We start from the raw sequence: 18,718 nt of genomic DNA, 5'->3' as shown, positions 1-18,718 counted from the left end.
GTTTGATGATTAAAATAAATTCAACATAATTATGTGCTGTAGGTAAAGTTCTGATGATGTAGTAAAAATGCAAATGAACATGCCTGCTAGGTTTGTGCCACATTAACCTTCAACATGTCAAACACAGTGACCTTTTAATGAGACGCTCAAAAAACTGGCTTGAACAGCAACTTTGCTGGTCAAATAGAACATGAAATATTGTCATTTTAACATGAATTGACTGCGTTGTGGTCTCAGGGGTAAAACTGTATTGACCCTGTGGTCTGGTTTTCCAAACAGGTATTGGCATTACAGTGAAGAGCAAACCACACGGAAGAGTGATTGGAAAAACATGTGTACCTGCGTGTCTGTAAAAAGCTTTGTTTATTCAAACAAAGAGGCCCTGGTTTCTATTTATCTTTTGTTTCATTTCTTATTTAATATTTCTCTGCTGTTACTTTCTTTCATCTTAACTGAGGAGTGTGTGTGTTTGTGACTGTCGCTGTCAGGAGGACGAACCTTGAAGACGAGCAGTATGAAGAGGAGCAGCAGGATGATCTGAACGCTGATGACAAACAGCTGAGAGAAGAGGTGAGCTAGCATCGTCTCCAAAGAGCTCACACCTGGTGGAGACACAAAATATTAATGCATTTTATTATTTAGTTATAGGGTCTGTCCAAAACCTCATTAGATATCAGAAGTAAATAATCCCAAACACAGGTTCCTTCAGTCTCATCTGAATCTAAATGGTCATAACAAATAATTTAAATGCATTTTAATTATACCATCAAAAGATTTCTTATATTAATCCTTTTAAAATGTCCTCTAAATGCTCGGCATTTGCTTGGATGCGTCAGCTTCATTCTGCTGTGACCATGTGACCCCCTCTACTGGCCATATCTCAAATTACACTTAAAAGACTGACTAGATTCATGACAATATTAAATGTCTATCACAAACATATTATGGACAACAATGAAAGGATTTAAATGAATCTACAGATTAAAAGTAAATATATCCTGCATTATCTCCCCCCAAAAATCCAAACAAACCTCCCTAAAAGCCGATATAGTGTTAGAAAATTTGCACGGTTAGGGGATATCGTCAAATGTACAGTGTGTTTCCTGCAGGTGCACATAAAATTCCTGCCTTTCTATATTGCTTAAATGTGCATTTGAGCAGTAATAAGTGAAATAATATTTATTTTGGCTTGCGAAGGCAAACAGCAGAAATGATGACTACAATAATCTAATCTGGGGGAAATTTTACAGACAGAAACATCACAGATCATACTCACTATTCACTACCTGGTCAGAATGGAAGTAACTGATAAAGAAATTGACAAAAAAAACTCTTTCTTATAACATCACAGTTTAGGAAAATGGTGTTTTTTAATATGCGTACTGGATTTCTTGAGTATACTTAATGGTCTAACGCACTACAATCTCAAAAGCTACACTGAGTTAGTATGCACGGGAGTAGAAATGAACATGGGACACAGCTTTTGTGTTTTGTGTGTTGTTTGAACTTTGGCCTCTCACCTGCGACCCAGCATCTGTCCAAAAGACCCTCCTTCCTCTCCAGGACAAATGAGAGAGCTGTCAGACCCACGGCCAGGTAGAAGGTGATACTGGAGGGCCAGAGAAGCAGAGGAAGAGGATGAAGAGAGAAAAACTTTTTCAATCTCTCAGGGATACCAAGCAAAATGACCTGATCATAAAACACTACCTACCATTGGCAACATGTGTCATTTAAAAGTTATTACATTACACTGACCTGAGCACAGCTCCGGGTGTCACAAACGTAGTGAAGTCTGTGTTTTGGCTGCCGTAGATTGGATCCTCAATCTGCGACAAAAACGTGAATTGACTTTATTATTCAGTCTGTAGCAGAAACACACCAACAATTAAAGCTACACTAGCAGAACACACACACTGTATTAAAGTAGTGTCTCTTTTAAGACTGTAACACAAATAGGTTTTATACATTTTAAGGCTCTTAATGGCCTCGCAGCCTCCTGTATCATAGACTCCCTATCACCTTATGTCCCTCCACGAAGCCTGAGATCCTCCGCAGCTGCTCTTTTAACTGTTCCTTCCTTATGTCACTACAAAATCCTTTGGGGATGCTTCTTTTAGCTACTATGCCCCAAAATATGAAGCAGCCTGCCTTAAAATATTAGACTTGCTGGCTCAGTGGACAGTTTTAAATGACTGCTCAAAACATCTCTTTTTATCATAGCCTATAACTAGCAGCTATTTGTTTTATATTCTTAATATGTATTCTTTATTTTTGGTTAATTGTTGACTGATTAATTTACTCATTCCTCCATGAATGAGTGTGGTATAATTATATGGTTTCATTTCTTTGCTGTTTGTGCTGTGTTCTGTGCATTAAAATGTGCTATATAAATAAAGTTCATTCATTTATTCATTTCTATATTGTTATTACACTGATTTTTTTTAAATTCATCTTTTCATTTTATGCCTTTTTAGATAGGCACAATAGACATGAAATGATAGACTTGGTAAGGACTCAGCCTACACGAGACACACACACTACCAGGTGAGCTACAAGCTCCCCATTACACTCATTTATTTATTCTTGGCTCACCTTTATTGGCAGTGCGACCAGGTACGACATACTACCCAACTTGTTGTCCACAAAAGCCTGCAAAGAGAGGACAGAGTAACAATATTAGCAAGTTAAACAATACTGGCAAAACACATAAGTAAAAGGATGTTGCATGGCTTATATTGTAACTTATACTGTAACAGGGCTAATTATGGATAAGAGATAATTCAGTAATCATAATGTTGATTTGATAACAAAGATTACAACAAAATTAGTTAAAAATATTGTTTAAAATATACAATATTATTATCAGAGACGTAATGCTGCTGTAGTGCCCTTAATCAAACACACTCAGCCAAGTGTGGTACATTATGTCTAAGTGTTTCTGGTCAACCACACACGCTGAAACTTGTACTGCACCACGTGTATCAGTTTACACAGTAACGTCTTGAATGTTGTCAGACGTCTTTGCGGTTGTGATGAATGATTTCTGATTTTATCTCCCCTTGAAAAATGACAGCATCTGATCTTTTTTACATGAGGCGCCAGTTACCAAAACAAAGGGAAGGAAATATATTTATCTATACCTCAAAGGCCTCGTGGAGTTTCTTCTGCAGCATAACGGCAATTTGTCGATCTAAAGAAAAAATAAACAGCAAAAATTAACGACGGATATTTTAGCACATGCACAGTACATGTGAATCCTCACAATTTCATCAAGTATAAGGCAGATGTGAAGAATTCGATACCAAACAATACATCAGATGTTTCCAAAATATGCCAACAGTGCAATATGATTCCTGGAGAGAAATCTCACGTGCTAGAATATTATCTCATAAATACATTGTCACTGAAGTGGCTCTTATTCCATGCATTTGTAATTAAAGTCAGCGAAGAGACAACAAACCACGAGACAGGTTTGCATCTTACTTACTTGTCAGGTCCAGCCAGAGGTGCACCGATCCTCCGTCGACCACGTCTCTAGAAACCTGCCGCTGCATCATCCTGTAAAAACAACGACATGGTCATAACCTGAAAATCTTCATTTCAGTTTCCTGACAGCTTGGTGGATGAAGCTGCTCATGAGTCTGGTGGAGCGGGCACGAAGGCTCTTGAAGCCTCTCCCTGCTGGCAGGAGGCAGAGGGATTGTGTGAGGGGCGGCTGGGGTCGCCCACAATGCTGAGTGCTTGTGGGTTTATCACCAATCTAATTAAAACTTAGAGGTTTAGCTGGGCTCATTATATCTCTGACACAAATAAAGCAATGCCCATGGCCTTGTTAAGACATTGAGGATACGTTAATACATGCAACTGAGTGACTTTAACTCCCTTGCGTGTCGTCCTGCTTCAGTGGACATGCATCGTGTTTCGTGCCTTGCTCCCCTGATCTGTGACACACCTTTAAATATATTTACACCAACCATAATAACAGTGTCCTGTTTCAGTGTTTGTGTTTGTAAGAAATCATGCAGACATACATTCTTGCAGGCGAATGGCAACGAGCCAGGAAATGAAAATATTTCCACCTGTAGAGCAGCTCTGCACGGCTGCAGCTCATGGTGTCATTATTGTGTAATCTGACGATGAGCTTCTCAATTAGTGAATGGATCGCTTTGATTATAACATGTCATGTTTTTTTAATCACACAATACAAAGAAAAGCTGCAAATCCTGACATCTGGGAAGTGCTTTCATGTTTCAGAAGTGTTTAAATTACATTCTAAGCACTGTATCACAAGGTGTGTCTACATTAACTCCTCACCCATCATGCCTTGTCCCTATAATATTCAAAAGACAGTGAATGAACATCTGGGTCATTAGGTAATAACTCTAACTGAACAGATTATTTCCACATGAGCAGTGGACATGACAGCAGACACCTTTTTGTTTCTCTCAGGCAGCTCTGTCACATGAACAATACATGATTCAGTAAGAAGGAGCAAATGATTGGTTGTCGCTTCGCCGTGACCTGTCCAGGTGTGTTAGGGACAGGAAGGACCAGACTGTCTAGTACCAAGGCATCACACAAACACACAGAGAAATACACACAAGTATGCACACGCGCAGAACTGTGATTCACACCCAACAACAACAACTCATGCGCTTTACCCTCCAGGACTGACTCATCCTCACATGATGCTGAGGTGTGAGGTGTTGTGGGTTTAATCATGTGTGTGTTTGTGGTTGTCAGAGGAGCATGGTGAATGGTTTCTCATACTGTATGTGTGTAGAACCATGCCTCTACTGTATGAGGCCGTAGCTGCTTATCTTAGTTGAGCCTGTTAGCATCCCAACATTTGCTAATTGGCACTTAACACAAAGCACAATCAAAGCTGAGTATTGGACAAAATAAAAAACAAAGTATGTAAAGTCATGACCCCAATTCATTGTGAGGAGAACATGAATGTCTGAACCAAATTTCATGACAAACCATTCAACAGCTGTTAAAAAATCTCACTTAAAACTATAAATATGAGCCTCACGATGGAGCAAGAGAAAGAGTCGGGGGATTAGCAACGTCAGTAGGCTTCATCCTTGTTGTACAAATTCAATTGCTGGACCGACAAACCAACCTACATTTCCATAACTAAAGCTGCAACACTACCATAACTAACAACAAGTACCTGCCAAAATGTTGTTGTGCAATGTCCCATGTGTAACGCTGCTCCACCTCTCTTGAATTTATGCATGTTTGTATGATTTTTGGGTTAATGCCTGACTTTTCTACTTATAGATTGATGTATTTGAGTTAGGAAGAAGAGAGGCAGGACACTTTCCCCCCTCTCTCCTCACTACTTTCCCTCCGCTTTTTGGGACATGAACAGGATCAGACACGATTTTACAAGCTCGTAAAATCGTGTCTGATCCTGACCATGTACTGAATCCTGAATATAAGTTATTGCATTTGGGAAGAAGGTACAGAATACCACGCTGCAGGTATAACAGGCACAAGAACTCGTTTATTCCGTTGTCGATCAAATTGATTCATGAGGAGTGCGTCTAATGTATGTATTATGTATTTAATTTGATGCACTGAGGCTAACTGGGTGACTATGTGTTGTAATGTGTGTATGTTTATGTTGGTGACTATATGTTGATTGTATATATGTGTGTGCTGACCCCTAGCTCCAAGTCAAATTTCTCTAAGGACACCAATAAACGAACTGAATCTGAATCATAGTCATTCTGATGGTACCCATTAATTTGTGATTTTAAGATGCAAGAGGGTTCCTGATTCGAACCCAGGGTGGGGGGGCCCTTCTGTGTGGAGTTTGCATGTTCTCCCTGTGTCAACGTGGGTTTCCTCCAGGTACTCCAGCTTCCTCCCACAGTCCAAAGACATGCAGGTTAATTGGTGACTCTAAATTGTCCGTAGGTGTGAATGTGAGTGTGAATGGTTGTCTGTCTCTATGTGTCAGCCCTGTGGATAGTCTGGTGACCTGTCCAGGGTGAACCCGCCTCTCACCCAATGTCAGCTGGGATAGGCTCCAGCACCCCTACGATATAATAATGTATCCACTTATTTCTAATAAGTGCAATATTAGTTCCTGTCAGTCATTATCTGTTTTTAGCTGCAACCAGCAGCTCTATAAGTCGCTCTGTTGGTCAGTTTGTTGGTCCACAAAAATTTCCCCACATTTTGGCGGCCACAGTTTTTGACCTAGGGGCTGAAATTTGTAATGGAGGTTAAGTGTGTGTGTGTGTGTGTGTGTGTGTGTGTGTGTGTGTGTGTGTGTGTGAAGGTGTGTTTATGTTCATGCCAATTGGCTACAAGAGGAGCGGAGTGAGATCCACACGTGGTTGCAGCTATTTCAAATTCACACTTGTTAACTGTGTGGTTTGCTTTGTCATGTGTTACATGTTTATCATGTTTCTCTGACGCTAGAATGCTGTCTGTGCGTCACACTGGCGTTTTGAGCCGCTTGGCTTTATTGTGAGTTTTGAGTATCATGACTAATAATTCCCCTGGTGCACACAAACACAGCCTTCTATAATCAGGAGGGCGTTGCAGGCTGCATAGCATCAGTCTGCGCTACGACATTTCTAAAAGGAAACACAGTCAAATGAGGAAGGAAAAGCAAGAAGGGAAACAAAAATAATGTTGTTTGTTAGGTGTCAGAGCAGAGGGGGGAGCAGAGGAGGCAGAGACACGGGTCAAATCATGTCAGACATGTGGAGACATGTCACAAACCGGTCTGGACTATACATACAGCTCCTGGCAGCTACATGCTGCTCACTGCGACTGTGTTTGCTTAAATCTACACTTCACACCGCTGCTTTGAATGCTATGGCTGACTTGGGACATATGGGCTGAATCCTTTGCAGCGGCCAGAGTTTGAGTCTTAGCTGCGGCCCTTTGCTGCATCCTGATCAGATGTCTGAACCACCTCAACTGACCCCTTTCGACAAGAAGGAGCAGCAGCAGCAGCAGCTCTACTCTGAGCTACCTCAAGAAGACCTTGATGAAACCGTGTTTTTGACTTTGAGGACCTCGCTTTGGACGGGGCAAAGACACTGCCTTTGTGCATGGGGCGCCCCTAAGGAGCAACTGGGCGCCCCACTTGGGTATCTTTTTATGTCTACAAGGACATAAACATTAAGTGCGCACAGAACGTACAGCTAGCGGACCGTGAGATACTTGACAAAAAGTGTATTGGATTGGACATACAGAGTGTGCCTTTAAAATACAACTGTGGTGGAAAATAACTGCTCGTCTCACCTTTTTGTTAGGTAGCTGGTGAAGTTCTTGCCGAAGCCGATGACACCCCAGTATTCTCCGTTATGGATCCCATCAAAGGCCTCAGTATGGGACAAGGGCACCTGTGGATAGAAAGAGAAACAGTTCATATTTATGTGATGCAGTTTATTTTAATCCTTTTATATCAAGAGAGTGTTGCACATTTCTAAAGCTTCTAATGTTAGTTATAAAGCAGTGTCATTGTAGCTGTGTGTTTTATACAGTATTTCGAAAGGTTAGGGTTTGTTGTCACACAGAGAAACAACCTTTCCACTTCGCTGATTTCCTAGAAAATGAAATTCTCAGTGTCTGTTCTGCTGTGAACAGAAGTGAAACTTTGATTACAGTCAAGTTAAATATACCGACTGGGATAGATGCCTGTTGCTTCCTCTTTGAAGAACTGAACCGTTTCAGGTATTAACCGTCACTCTTATGTAAGGTCACAAACCTTACTTCTGTGCAGTCTGACTGATGTAAGTAACAATTCATCATGTAAGAATGAACAGTCGTAGTTAATCAACAATAAAATATAAATGTGAATCTACCGTAGATGTATCTGCCTCAGTGAACAAACACAGAAACTACCCACTTCCTCTTTGGTTCCCACACATAATCATGAGAACAGAGGTCTTGATACCGCCTGGTGTGTATAAATAAATACCTGCTGCACGCTTGAGTTGTCCAGGAAGGAGAGCAGTGAATGGCTGTAGGAGGAGGGGGACGTCTCGTTGTTCACCACCGCAACCTGGATCCCCTCTGGGTCTCTTCCAATGCACAAACAGATCAGAGAGACCTGGATGACGGGCAGCAAGAACTGGAAACACAATGAGCTGCGAGCACAGAGGGGAGAGTGTAAACACAATATGTCACTCACAGATATCTGGCCATCATCACTTCTGCTGCTGATCACCAGATATTACGATTAAATGCTATCGACTGCAACGTACCCTGGCATTCTCTTCATCCGCACCAATGTTTTAATCATCAGGGCAGCGATGTTTCTCCACTTGGGCAGGACGTGTCTTGCTCTCACCTTCCAGTCCGCTGAACACACAAACACAAACAAGTTCCCATAGACCATAATTGACAAATTTATTCCCCTGCAAAAACAGACAGATTGCAAAACTGTGTATCAGCATCTGCATTTTTGTGCAGGGACTAGACTGCAGCCGGGTTCACCGCTGCAGCAAATTAAAAAAAAAATTGTTGTCCCCATCAGTCTCTTTGACACAAAAACATGGTAAAATAGGGTCCAGGTTGAAAAATACCTAAGTTATCCTTTAATATTTCTCACAAACTGAAATAAGACCTTAACTGTTTCATGTTTCAAACTGTTACCTGAAAATTTGGGGACTTCCTCTGTAGCTACCGGTCCAATCGCAAGGATTGGGTGACTCTCGTCCCGCCCGCTCTCGAATGACTGGCTGTTTTCTAGTGGCGCACCAGGTGGACTGGACCCTCGTTTAGACCCGATCTGGTCAGATGTCTCACACAGCTGCAGGAAGGCGTGCTCCAGGGTCTGCAGCAGAAGGTAATGTTGATGAACAGGGATCAGGTAGTCTCACCTGCGTACATCTGTACATTCTTGGTGCACATGTGAGGCCTCACCCAACGCTCTGAGCAACTTTAAATCTAGGGTTTCAACATTGCCTATAATTTAACTGTGGTTTCTCACATTCAGGCCTGGCTTGTATTCTTTTAGCTCTCATTCTTTAAACTTAAAATTTTGTTGACTTCTTTATTTGGTCTTTCATTAATCTTTATCTACATGCAGCATAATCTGCTTTACATCCTAAATATAATACAGAATATGAAGCATCTTGAACTGTTTCTGAGATGTGCTGCAACATTTTAAATTGCCTTGCTCCGTGGACTTCCCTACCCTAACTACCAGCTCCCCTGGTTGTCCATACATCCCATAAGGGTATTAATGAGAACTCACTGTTGCACTGTGTTGCTTCATGACTGCCTCCGGAGGTCCTTCAGCCAGCAAACGACCGTTCCTCATGAGACCGACCTGGAGAAATGACAGGAATGAGAATGTTTGTCATTCATCGGTGATATTCTTGTCTTTTTATAACAACACTGGACAGAATGTTGACTTTTTATTTCCTTTTTATGATTACCACGTTTATTTAGGGATAAGATATTTCATTCCCTGTATTCTGCAGTCTCTCCTTTTTTATACAGATCATAGTACCTGCACATACATCGAAAGTTTAATTCCAGTCCATATCTACCCAGTCAAAACAGTTAGAAACGCACGCAAAATGCAACCAAAGCTCTCAAATTCAAGACACATCAAGTCAGCTTTCCACAAAGTTCCTGAATCATCAACACTGAGATTCTTTCACCCAAAAAATGAACAAAACAACATCCAAGTCCACATCCCGAGGTGGATACATGAATTGCTTTTCACTTTTGTTCACATTGCAAAATAGGGCATTTAGCAATGGCGGAGGTCTGCTCTCTCTGAGTGCCTCTCTAGTTTCATATTTTATCATTCATTCATTTTCCATAACCACTTATCCTGTTAGGGTCGCGGGGGGCTGGAACATATCCCAGCTGACACTGGGCGAGAGGCAGGGTACACCCTGGGCAGGTCGCCAGACTATCACAGGGCTGACACATAGAGACAGACAACCATTCACACTCACATTCACACCTACGGACAATTTAGAGTCACCTATTAACCTGCATGTCTTTGGACTGTGGGAGGAAGCTGGAGTACCTGGAGAAAACCCACGCTGACACGGGGAGAATATGCAAACTCTGCACAGAAGGGCTTCCCCACCCTGGGTTAAAACCAGGAACCCTCTTGCTAACCACCGCACCACAACTTATCAAGTATTCAGAGACCGTTTTTTTTAAATGAGCACTTACTGTCTGTGTTAACCTCTCAAGAGTGTCATTTTAACATATGAGGATGTTCCACATATAAACATGTAGCCAGTTACACAACAGTAAACTGGTCAACCTCTTCAGTAGGTCAAACACATCATAAACCAAACTTGCAGTTGCTGTTTGGTCAAAGTCTCTCTGTTGTACCAGACAGAGTCAGACTGATGAAACTGTTGACAACAGTTGACATAACCTGGCGATGCTCATTCCTTGGCAGTGGAGTGATGCACTGTTGTTCTTTGTGCTACTTTACTTGACATAGTTTGTCAAGCTTTAAAAGCCACAAAGCCATAAACAAATCAGCAGATTCACCTCACTCTACCTCAGTCGTGTGATCTTCCAATCATTTCACCCTGAATGGAGCTGAATGACTGAGCCAGCTGAGCAGTCAGACTGGCTTTAGGACTGTCTTTACATGTAGCTGCATCAGTGAGAGGCCAAAATGACCCTGGACCTGGTTTTGCACAGCTTGAGAAAAAAGAGCTGGAGTTGTCAGAAATCTAAAAGCCACTTAGACGACATGTCACCGACAGCAAATATTTTGTCTTAACATCAGAAGTATTCAGTCTTTTTGCTGGACTGTAAGCAGGGTAGAAAAGCTTCTTATACTGTACAGCATTTAAACATCATGGGACCATACATTCTCCACTGAAACCCAAACTATTTAAACTCTGTGAGGCAGAGTGACACATCACAGCTGGTAAAGTCTGCATGAAACTATAAAAGTATCACTTCAAAATAGTAACTATGTTAGAAAAATAAGATTAATGTCAACTATCTGCAGGTTTTTGACTTTTTATGTGCTTTTTGTGCATGAGCTGATATCCCTGACTTAATAAAAGGCCAGTATTAAATGTACCAGCCTTACTCTCCTAAATAAACCGTTCACATTTAAACCACGACGAGACACACCCAAGCAGCTGCAGTGTGGAGGTTAGAAACTGTTGTTTGCTCAGCTAAAATACTTCATCTTTTCCGACTGGAAGAAGCACATCTATTGCCTTTGACAACATTTACAGTTTTATAAAAACAGAAGTGAAATTTTAGCTTCTGCAATTTCCAGATAATATCATTTGTTTCACGAGTTTCACCTCTGCATGTTTCCTTAAATTCATTATAACGGCATGTAAAATAATCTTGAGGGATTAGAGTGACTCTGGGGGAAGTAACATGTATTTGCTGCCTTGCCCAGAGTTAGAAGATCGATACTGCTCTTGTGTTTTCACGTTATGTGTTAGCTCATGTGGAGAGAGTCAGAAGACGTTTAGCTTAGCTTAGCATAAATACCAGCTATAGTAGGAAAGAGCTATGTGACTCTCAACTACTTATGGTTTTTACATGTCTGTCTGTGCATGGATCACAGCTAAGAAATCTGTCTAACACACAGGGGAAAGCTGATACACACAGTCCCTAACATGATCAACTGTACCCCTAAAGAAAAAGAAATGGCATGTGGCAGAATAATCTACAGCACAAACTTACTCAGCACCCAGTTTTATGGACTTTACATACAAAGAAGATTAGTGGTGAACAATGACTGAACTCATAGACTGAATGGATTTATGCTGAGCCAAGCATTAGCATGACCAGCAGTGAAGGTAACGTGGGTGCTAAATGTACTGTAAAAATATGGAGCTCTAGGCTTAACTGTTGACTTTCCCCTCTGAGGATCAATAAAGGCTTATCTTATGCATAGTGTCCACATCCTTTGTACTGTGTGAGGCCCTGTTGGTCTTGTGTCTGACCGTTCACCATCAAACCATTGAAATCTGTGGCTGTATGTGCACAAATGAAACTAGAAAATGTCTGTAACAGCTCTCTGGTGGCTGAAAAACGTGTGCATTACTTCCTGTTCTCTGTCTGTGCTCTTGGGGTTGATTTGTACGTGTTCTTCGTGGGTTTCAGATCATGCAAAGTCTTGAGCACAGCTTCAGTCACTGGCTGCAAAGGCTCAATGTCCACACCAATACACATTTACTGCTCTAGTGAATATTTACAGCAGCAGGATGGTGTAAGTGTGACTGACTCAAAACGAACTATAGTTATTAACTGTCTTTGGACTTTAATGGTGCTTTGCTATTGTATCTGTATAAGGGTCCTTGCACAACAAGCCAATGGTCAGCTGTCGGTCAATGCTAGGCCACCAGTAAGCGTCTGCCACCCTAGTTTTTGCAGTGTGTCCCACACTGTTAGCACTAGTCGACCCTTGCTGGTGTCTCTTCGGCTGATTCAGCATGTTGAATCGCAGTGGAGCCCGTTGGTGAATGAAATCGCTCTGACTGGCACTTTAACTCAGTGCACGAGAAGAGAAACGCAAGCGAGGAAAGCAAACAAACGGCTCAAGTCAAGAGGGCGTAACATCAAAACAGCTTGGTACATCATTGGTATCGGCAAATATCGGCTATAAAATGTAGTAAATCGGAACCAGCTAACATGCTTTTTCTTAATTTGCACAATGAATATATATTATATACATCAAATAGTGCTGTATTTCATGTCTCCATCTGCTGGTTGGCCATCATGAAAAAAGTATGTGCACAAAATATAATGTTGATTCCAATACAGAAGAGACTTGATAATCACCAAAATTAGGTGGGTAAAAAAAGTGGATATATATCGCTATCAGTGTCAGTTATCGGTCAAATGAGTTGTTACATATTGGCATATCGGATGTTGGCAAAAAAATCCAGTTTTTTAGCAGAAACAGTTCATAATTGTTTGTGATATTGTTTGCTAGCACACTGTAAATATCATTTGTTCTTTCAACATCGGGCTGTGTTGTTAATGTGCTAACTGGCTAACTCTAGTGTCTTGAATCTGTCCTGTCAGTCTTCTGGTTTCCATTTTTGAACAATGAATACAGGATGCTGTTGCTTGCTGCTATGGAGAATTTTTTCTGCTCATGCAGGGGCAGAACATACGTGCTAGTTGACCACTGGCTGTAGTCTTTGTGATGTGTTCAAGTGCAACTTTTTGGCTGAGATACAAGTGAGGTAAGCTGAAGCAACAGTCGACCATCACCACCACTGGTTCTTCATACTTTCTCATAAATCAGTTACTGATTGGTTTACTTTTTTCACGTTGATATTAAGAAAAATATAGAATATCACCAGTCTTATCCTTGCAAAGTAATTAATAAATTGAAAGAACAAATTATGAAATGAGCAAGTAAGTAAAAATGTGAGCAAATGTTTATTTTGTTTTGTCAGTAAAACGAAAAGCAAAGACACAAAAGAGCTTCTGTACAAACTCTTTAGGATGTCCCCCCATTTTCTCTCATTATCTGTGATCTTTTGTCCCTCCTGCCAAAAATAATAAAGAATAAACTTCATCTGACGAGTTGACACAGTGCAGATATCAATGGACTCATTGTTTTTCTACGAAACATGAGAACCAGTGTTGCTGCTTTGTTCTATAGAATTTGCAGCAGTATTCCTGGTTGATGTTTGTGAGTGTTTATTTCTGCTTAATTTGTCCTTGTCATGTTCATGCATGTAGCTTCCATGTGTGTATGTGTGTGTCCATGCATGTACGAACTATCTCACCACATTGGCTTGCCTGGCCTCCTCTATGTAGTGCGTAGTGATGATGACAGAGACTTTCCCCGTCCTCACAATCTCCACCAGATGCTGCCAGATCCTAGAAAGGAGACCCAAGAAACCAAACAAATTACATAACGCCTGACCCGCTGCTTGCTAATAGAGTTTTCCTAAAATCTCAGTCTGAAAAAGCTCACAGCTTCGCCAGCAGCGGTCTGCATGCCAACCGTCTGATCTGATGAAGCTTTGTGGTGCTGTTATACAATGAGACTGAAGCAGCTCACTGAGGGAGAGCAGTCTGTTTCTGACTTATGCAGAAAAGTTTGTCCATATGAATTCTGTCTCAGATGTCAAGTTGTAATATTGACGCCACCATGTTTCCTGGTTAGTCACGCAGACATTATTACTGCTGATAGATACAGCTCATGATGTAATGTGACAGCTTAATTATAAATGACTGTGGGTTCTCATGCCAACTATTTTGAACTTTCACTAATACCGACAAGATAAAAATCTCTTGAGGGGGTGTCGGTGGCTTGGTGGTGGGGCGGGCGCCCTGTGTGCAGGGCTGTTGCCGCGGCGGCCCGGGTTCGGGTCCGGCCTGTGGCCCTTTGCTGCGTGTCGCTCCCTCTCTCTCTCCCCCTTTCGCGCTTGTCTGTCCTATCAAATAAAGGCTAAAAAGTGCCCAAAAAATATCTTTAAAAAAAAAAAAAAATCTCTTGAGGAGCAATCACAGTGAACTGAATTACCAGCAAAGTACTACTGATTGCCACAGCTAGTACAGCCAGGTAATGTTCTGATATAATATCAATATTGTGATATAAAAGGTTTCTTCTGGGGTTTGGTTATTGATTAATCACACTACATTTTAAATGTTGTCTTTTCCTGGTGTTCAGGGACACAGTACAGTTAAGTGATGCAATTTTGCAAACTAATTCAACTGTTCTCTAAATATAACTCACTTCTGGATTAAAATAAACACCATGTAACCACAATGCGATTGCCTAAAGTGTAACTCTATTTTCCCATGTTGTTGTGTCTAAGTGACTAATGGGAACAATAGTTTTTGTAACTGGTCCAGTATTGAGTGCTGCAGCTGGCAGCGGTGAAACAGGCTGCAACGCAATGTCAGTGGGCCATTTCCGTCCACTTAAAGATCTTGTTTTTGCTAATGACATGCTCCGATTGTTATTCTAAGTGTCTGACAACATTATGAGAAGGATCTCTACAGAGTTAGACTGTTCTGTTAAAGAATAAGATCCTTTTAGTTTAACCAGAAACAGCCCTAAAATCGCTATTGGCAAACCCACCAGACTCCATATAACTAAACAGTAATTTTATCATCGTAAAACACACTTCATTCAAAGTCAACAGAAACAAAGTGAAAAGTCACAACAGTCATCATAGTTCGTTTTTACACCGTTCAAACAATCAACAACTCTTGTTTGGTTCAAATTATCCCTTAATTCACCCCGTTGGATGTGAAAATATGCTGCCTCTATACACGCTAAATTTGCTGTATATTTAAATGGGGTCTGGTGGGTTTGGCGATGGTGATTTCAGGGCTGTTTCTGGTTAAACAAAAAGGGTCTCTCTTTAACAAAAAGGTCTGTCTCTGTAGGGATCCTTTGCATAGTGTTGTCAGACACTTAGAATAAACATTTGAGCCTATCCGTGGCAAAAAACAAACACCTTTGGTGGATGCTGTCAGCTGCAGCACTCTTGCTCAATACTGGACCAGTTTCAAATTTGTTATCTCCATTAGTGAAGTAGACACAATAACATAGGAAAATAGACTCCAGGTTGAAAAGTTACCCTTAAAGTTAAGTTTAAATCCTTCTGATTACCTTTGTCTCGTGGCTCGTCTCTGCAGGCAGTTATGTTGTAAATCACAATGTGGCACGAATGCCAGAAAAATGAAAAACAGAAATAGAAAGAATTGTAAGGAACCCCCTCTGCTAAATATATCTGGAGCATTCTACCAGGATTATACAGGTGTGTTTAAAACTAGCAGGATTTATTATGCAACTGAAGATTAATTTAATGTCTCCCTTTAGCTTCCTATGTTTTTATTAGGGGGGGTGTGAAATAACAGATGTGTATACGATCTTGGTGAACAACAGGCCTGCACCTTTCTGAGAGTGAAAGAAGGTGGAGAACTGCCATCATGGGAAGAAAACTGAACGTGTGTGTTACATACTTAGCCCTGAGCACAGGGTCCACTCCGACTGTCGGTTCATCCAGGATGAGCAGCTCTGGATTCTGAAGCAGAGCTGCGCCGAGAGACACCCTGCGCCTCTGACCGCCACTGTAACACACACACAGACACACAGAAAAAACAAGTGAGAAAACAAATGAGGAAATAGGGTGACAAAGGTGAATCTTCTCCCACTCTCTGCATACCACTCACTCCTGAGGGAAAGCAGCTGAGACAAAACCTGCAGGATGAACCGGCCTGACAAGATGCAGGAAAACAACGAGACCTGAGGGAGGGATGTTGGGAGGAAGACACATTTTGACGAACTGACCTTATTTTAGTGATATTATCTAAAAAAAAAAATTTTTTTAGTTTATCACAAATACTGCTTGATCCTGCATTGTGTTAAAGACATAAGAAAGAATGACCTAAGACAGAAACAGAGTAATGGGTATACGTGCCACCTTGTGGGTGTTTATTCATACCAGGAATGTCTTTCATATTATTGAGTGAACTGTTTCAACAACCTGTGAAAGCCCGCGGCAGAGCAAGTGAGGACGCCTGTTTTGAGATCTTTCCACATCTTTTAAACAAAAAACAAATCATTTTGACGGTGAATTCTTTTTGCTGTGTTGGAGTTGTATCTAAAAGTTTCAGCTCAGTGACACGACAGGCTGTTTCAGCGAACATGACATAAATATTACATGAACCGCTAATGAAGGCTGGTTCGAGGGGCTGCGTTGGGAACAGAGGGGGCTTTGTAATGAATCAAGGATGTGAATCAAGAGCTGTAACATGAGATGCTGATTATTCTCCCATAAAGGGCCATAAATAATCTACAGCTTTTATTGATCTCGATCAGTGCCTGGGAGATTGAAACATTTTCTCCCACAGCTTTCAGCAGCCTCCCATTTTTAAAAATAACTACAAAGCAGAGAGCCAGCAGAAATATTTGGTGAAATGCCACATACTCTATTTTTAATTTGTTAATCTAGACCATAGAGTATCTTTGTCTGTGGGAAAGATACAAATGTAGATTGTGCCTTTGCGGCAGCTGCTCCAGAGCTTTGGAATTCCACTACTGATCATATCCTCCTCCTCCACTGACACTTTTAAGACAAATCTTAAAACGTACATGTTTTCAGTGGCCTTTGTTTGATTGTAGTGGTTTTAATATTTTAATATTTTAGAATCTTTTTTACGTATGTTATTGTTCTTGCCAGATTTATTCTGTTTTATATTTGTGTACATGTTATATTGCTTAATATTTGTGTGTCATTCTTTTATTTTGTACAGCACTGGTTGTTTTTAAATGTGCTAGATGGTTGTGAATGTTCAGTTTGGGGGAAAGTTTTTCTTACAGAACAGACTAGCCTCTTTTTGCCAGAAGTTTCGGCAGCGGAAAGCTGGCAGAAAACACGCCTCGATATGATCACTCATTCAGCGGGACAATAAACATGTTGCATATTTAAAACTGAGCTGCAAATCAGAAGCGCTTTACTTCGGTGCACAAGTTTTAAAACTTTTCAAGACTTAACAGCACAAAGAGGGACTTTTATTTCACAGCATCTAAACTTACATAAAAAACACTAGCTTGTTTCCTTATCAGACAAAATCAAATTGTTTTATGGGCACTGGGTTTATAGCCGGAGGACGAGAGTGATTATATTTGTCTGTGTGTGCACAATTCAGGCAATTCAGGCGTCAAAGTCCACCTGTATCTGTAGACTCACTAAAGCCATAAACTATCTGTATCTGAGGAAATACAGCAGCTTCAGTTTACAGCTGCACCACTATCACTGTCTGTGTTTCACTGAGCACAAAACTCTGAAATTACCTACTGCAAAGGACTGCACAAAAAAGACAAAATGTTTTTAAATAGAGGGACCTCATCGCATTATTGAAAGGATAGTAGTTATATCAGTATCCTACTGTATCGCCAAGGTTAGCTGGAGATTGTATTGAATGAGATGTTACACAAAGTTCACCTGCAGCAAATTCAGGAGAAGCTCTGTTACATATCAAACTTATTCTGCTACATATGATCTTACCTGAGATTGCGGACCAGACTGTGCTTCTGAGGTAAATCCAGAAAGTCTATGAGGAAATTCATGCGTGCCTCTGTTTCCTTCTGCGTCAGTCCGTGGATTCGGCCGAAGAAGGTCAGGGTGTTACTGATGGTGAACTCGTTGTACAACGCCAGCTCCTGTGCAACACAAAAACAGATTTATCAGTGAAGAGGGAGTATTGCTTGAATCTCAAATTTGATGGTATTTTTTAAAAGTTACTGCAGCTTTTTGACCTCCACGTGTAACTGATCTTACCCGACTGCAAACCCTTCCTCTCTTTATACACTTCCACACAAACATAAGACATGACTGTCATATGAATGGCTGGGTGTAGTTTGAAATGTTTTCATACTTGTGGCATCACCACACCTGAGTTTTGGTAACAATACCGAAAACATACGTTTGTGGAGATCTTACTTTGAGGAATAACGACATGTTTTTCTCTGAGAAACCTTTTTTCCACCAGAGAAAGAAGCCAAACTTATTGTAAGGCAGATTTCTCTCCCCTGTCTTACCTAAAATAAAGTAGTTACTGAATTTACAATCAAAGGGCTGTAGGTGAAGTAAGAGCATGTGTACAGCTTGTATGTGTAACTTGATCCACTTCAATGTCCGAAAAGAACGTAGGGCAACTGAACATCGGCAACAATAGTGGCATCTCACATCTTATAAATATCACTCCGCCAAACTTAATCATAACTCTTATTACCTGCACGTAATGT

At 40.9% G+C, this 18,718-nt stretch overlaps 1 protein-coding gene across 5 annotated transcripts in view; it reads right to left on the bottom strand.

Moving 5' to 3' along the window:
- abch1 (ATP-binding cassette, sub-family H, member 1) overlaps positions 1–18,718 on the bottom strand; it is a 34,816-nt gene that overhangs the window by 6,989 nt on the left and 9,109 nt on the right. For all 5 annotated transcript variants that reach the window (XM_049599959.1, XM_049599960.1, XM_049599961.1 and 2 more), the window contains 14 exons: positions 17,979–18,133; positions 15,931–16,038; positions 13,737–13,830; positions 9,233–9,307; positions 8,629–8,809; positions 8,238–8,334; positions 7,952–8,120; positions 7,273–7,373; positions 3,488–3,558; positions 3,141–3,190; positions 2,593–2,649; positions 1,756–1,826; positions 1,521–1,609; positions 499–602 (listed from right to left, as the gene is read on the bottom strand). In XM_049599959.1, the coding sequence (XP_049455916.1) occupies positions 499–602; positions 1,521–1,609; positions 1,756–1,826; positions 2,593–2,649; positions 3,141–3,190; positions 3,488–3,558; positions 7,273–7,373; positions 7,952–8,120; positions 8,238–8,334; positions 8,629–8,809; positions 9,233–9,307; positions 13,737–13,830; positions 15,931–16,038; positions 17,979–18,133 (1,422 nt within the window). The remainder of the gene's footprint in view (positions 1–498; positions 603–1,520; positions 1,610–1,755; positions 1,827–2,592; positions 2,650–3,140; positions 3,191–3,487; positions 3,559–7,272; positions 7,374–7,951; positions 8,121–8,237; positions 8,335–8,628; positions 8,810–9,232; positions 9,308–13,736; positions 13,831–15,930; positions 16,039–17,978; positions 18,134–18,718) is intronic.

The sequence above is a fragment of the Epinephelus fuscoguttatus genome, linkage group LG16, assembly GCF_011397635.1.
Source record: "Epinephelus fuscoguttatus linkage group LG16, E.fuscoguttatus.final_Chr_v1".
NCBI classification, from domain to species: Eukaryota; Metazoa; Chordata; class Actinopteri; order Perciformes; family Serranidae; genus Epinephelus; species Epinephelus fuscoguttatus.
Note: the sequence above shows the minus strand (reverse complement) of the source record. Positions and strands in the feature narration are given on the sequence as shown.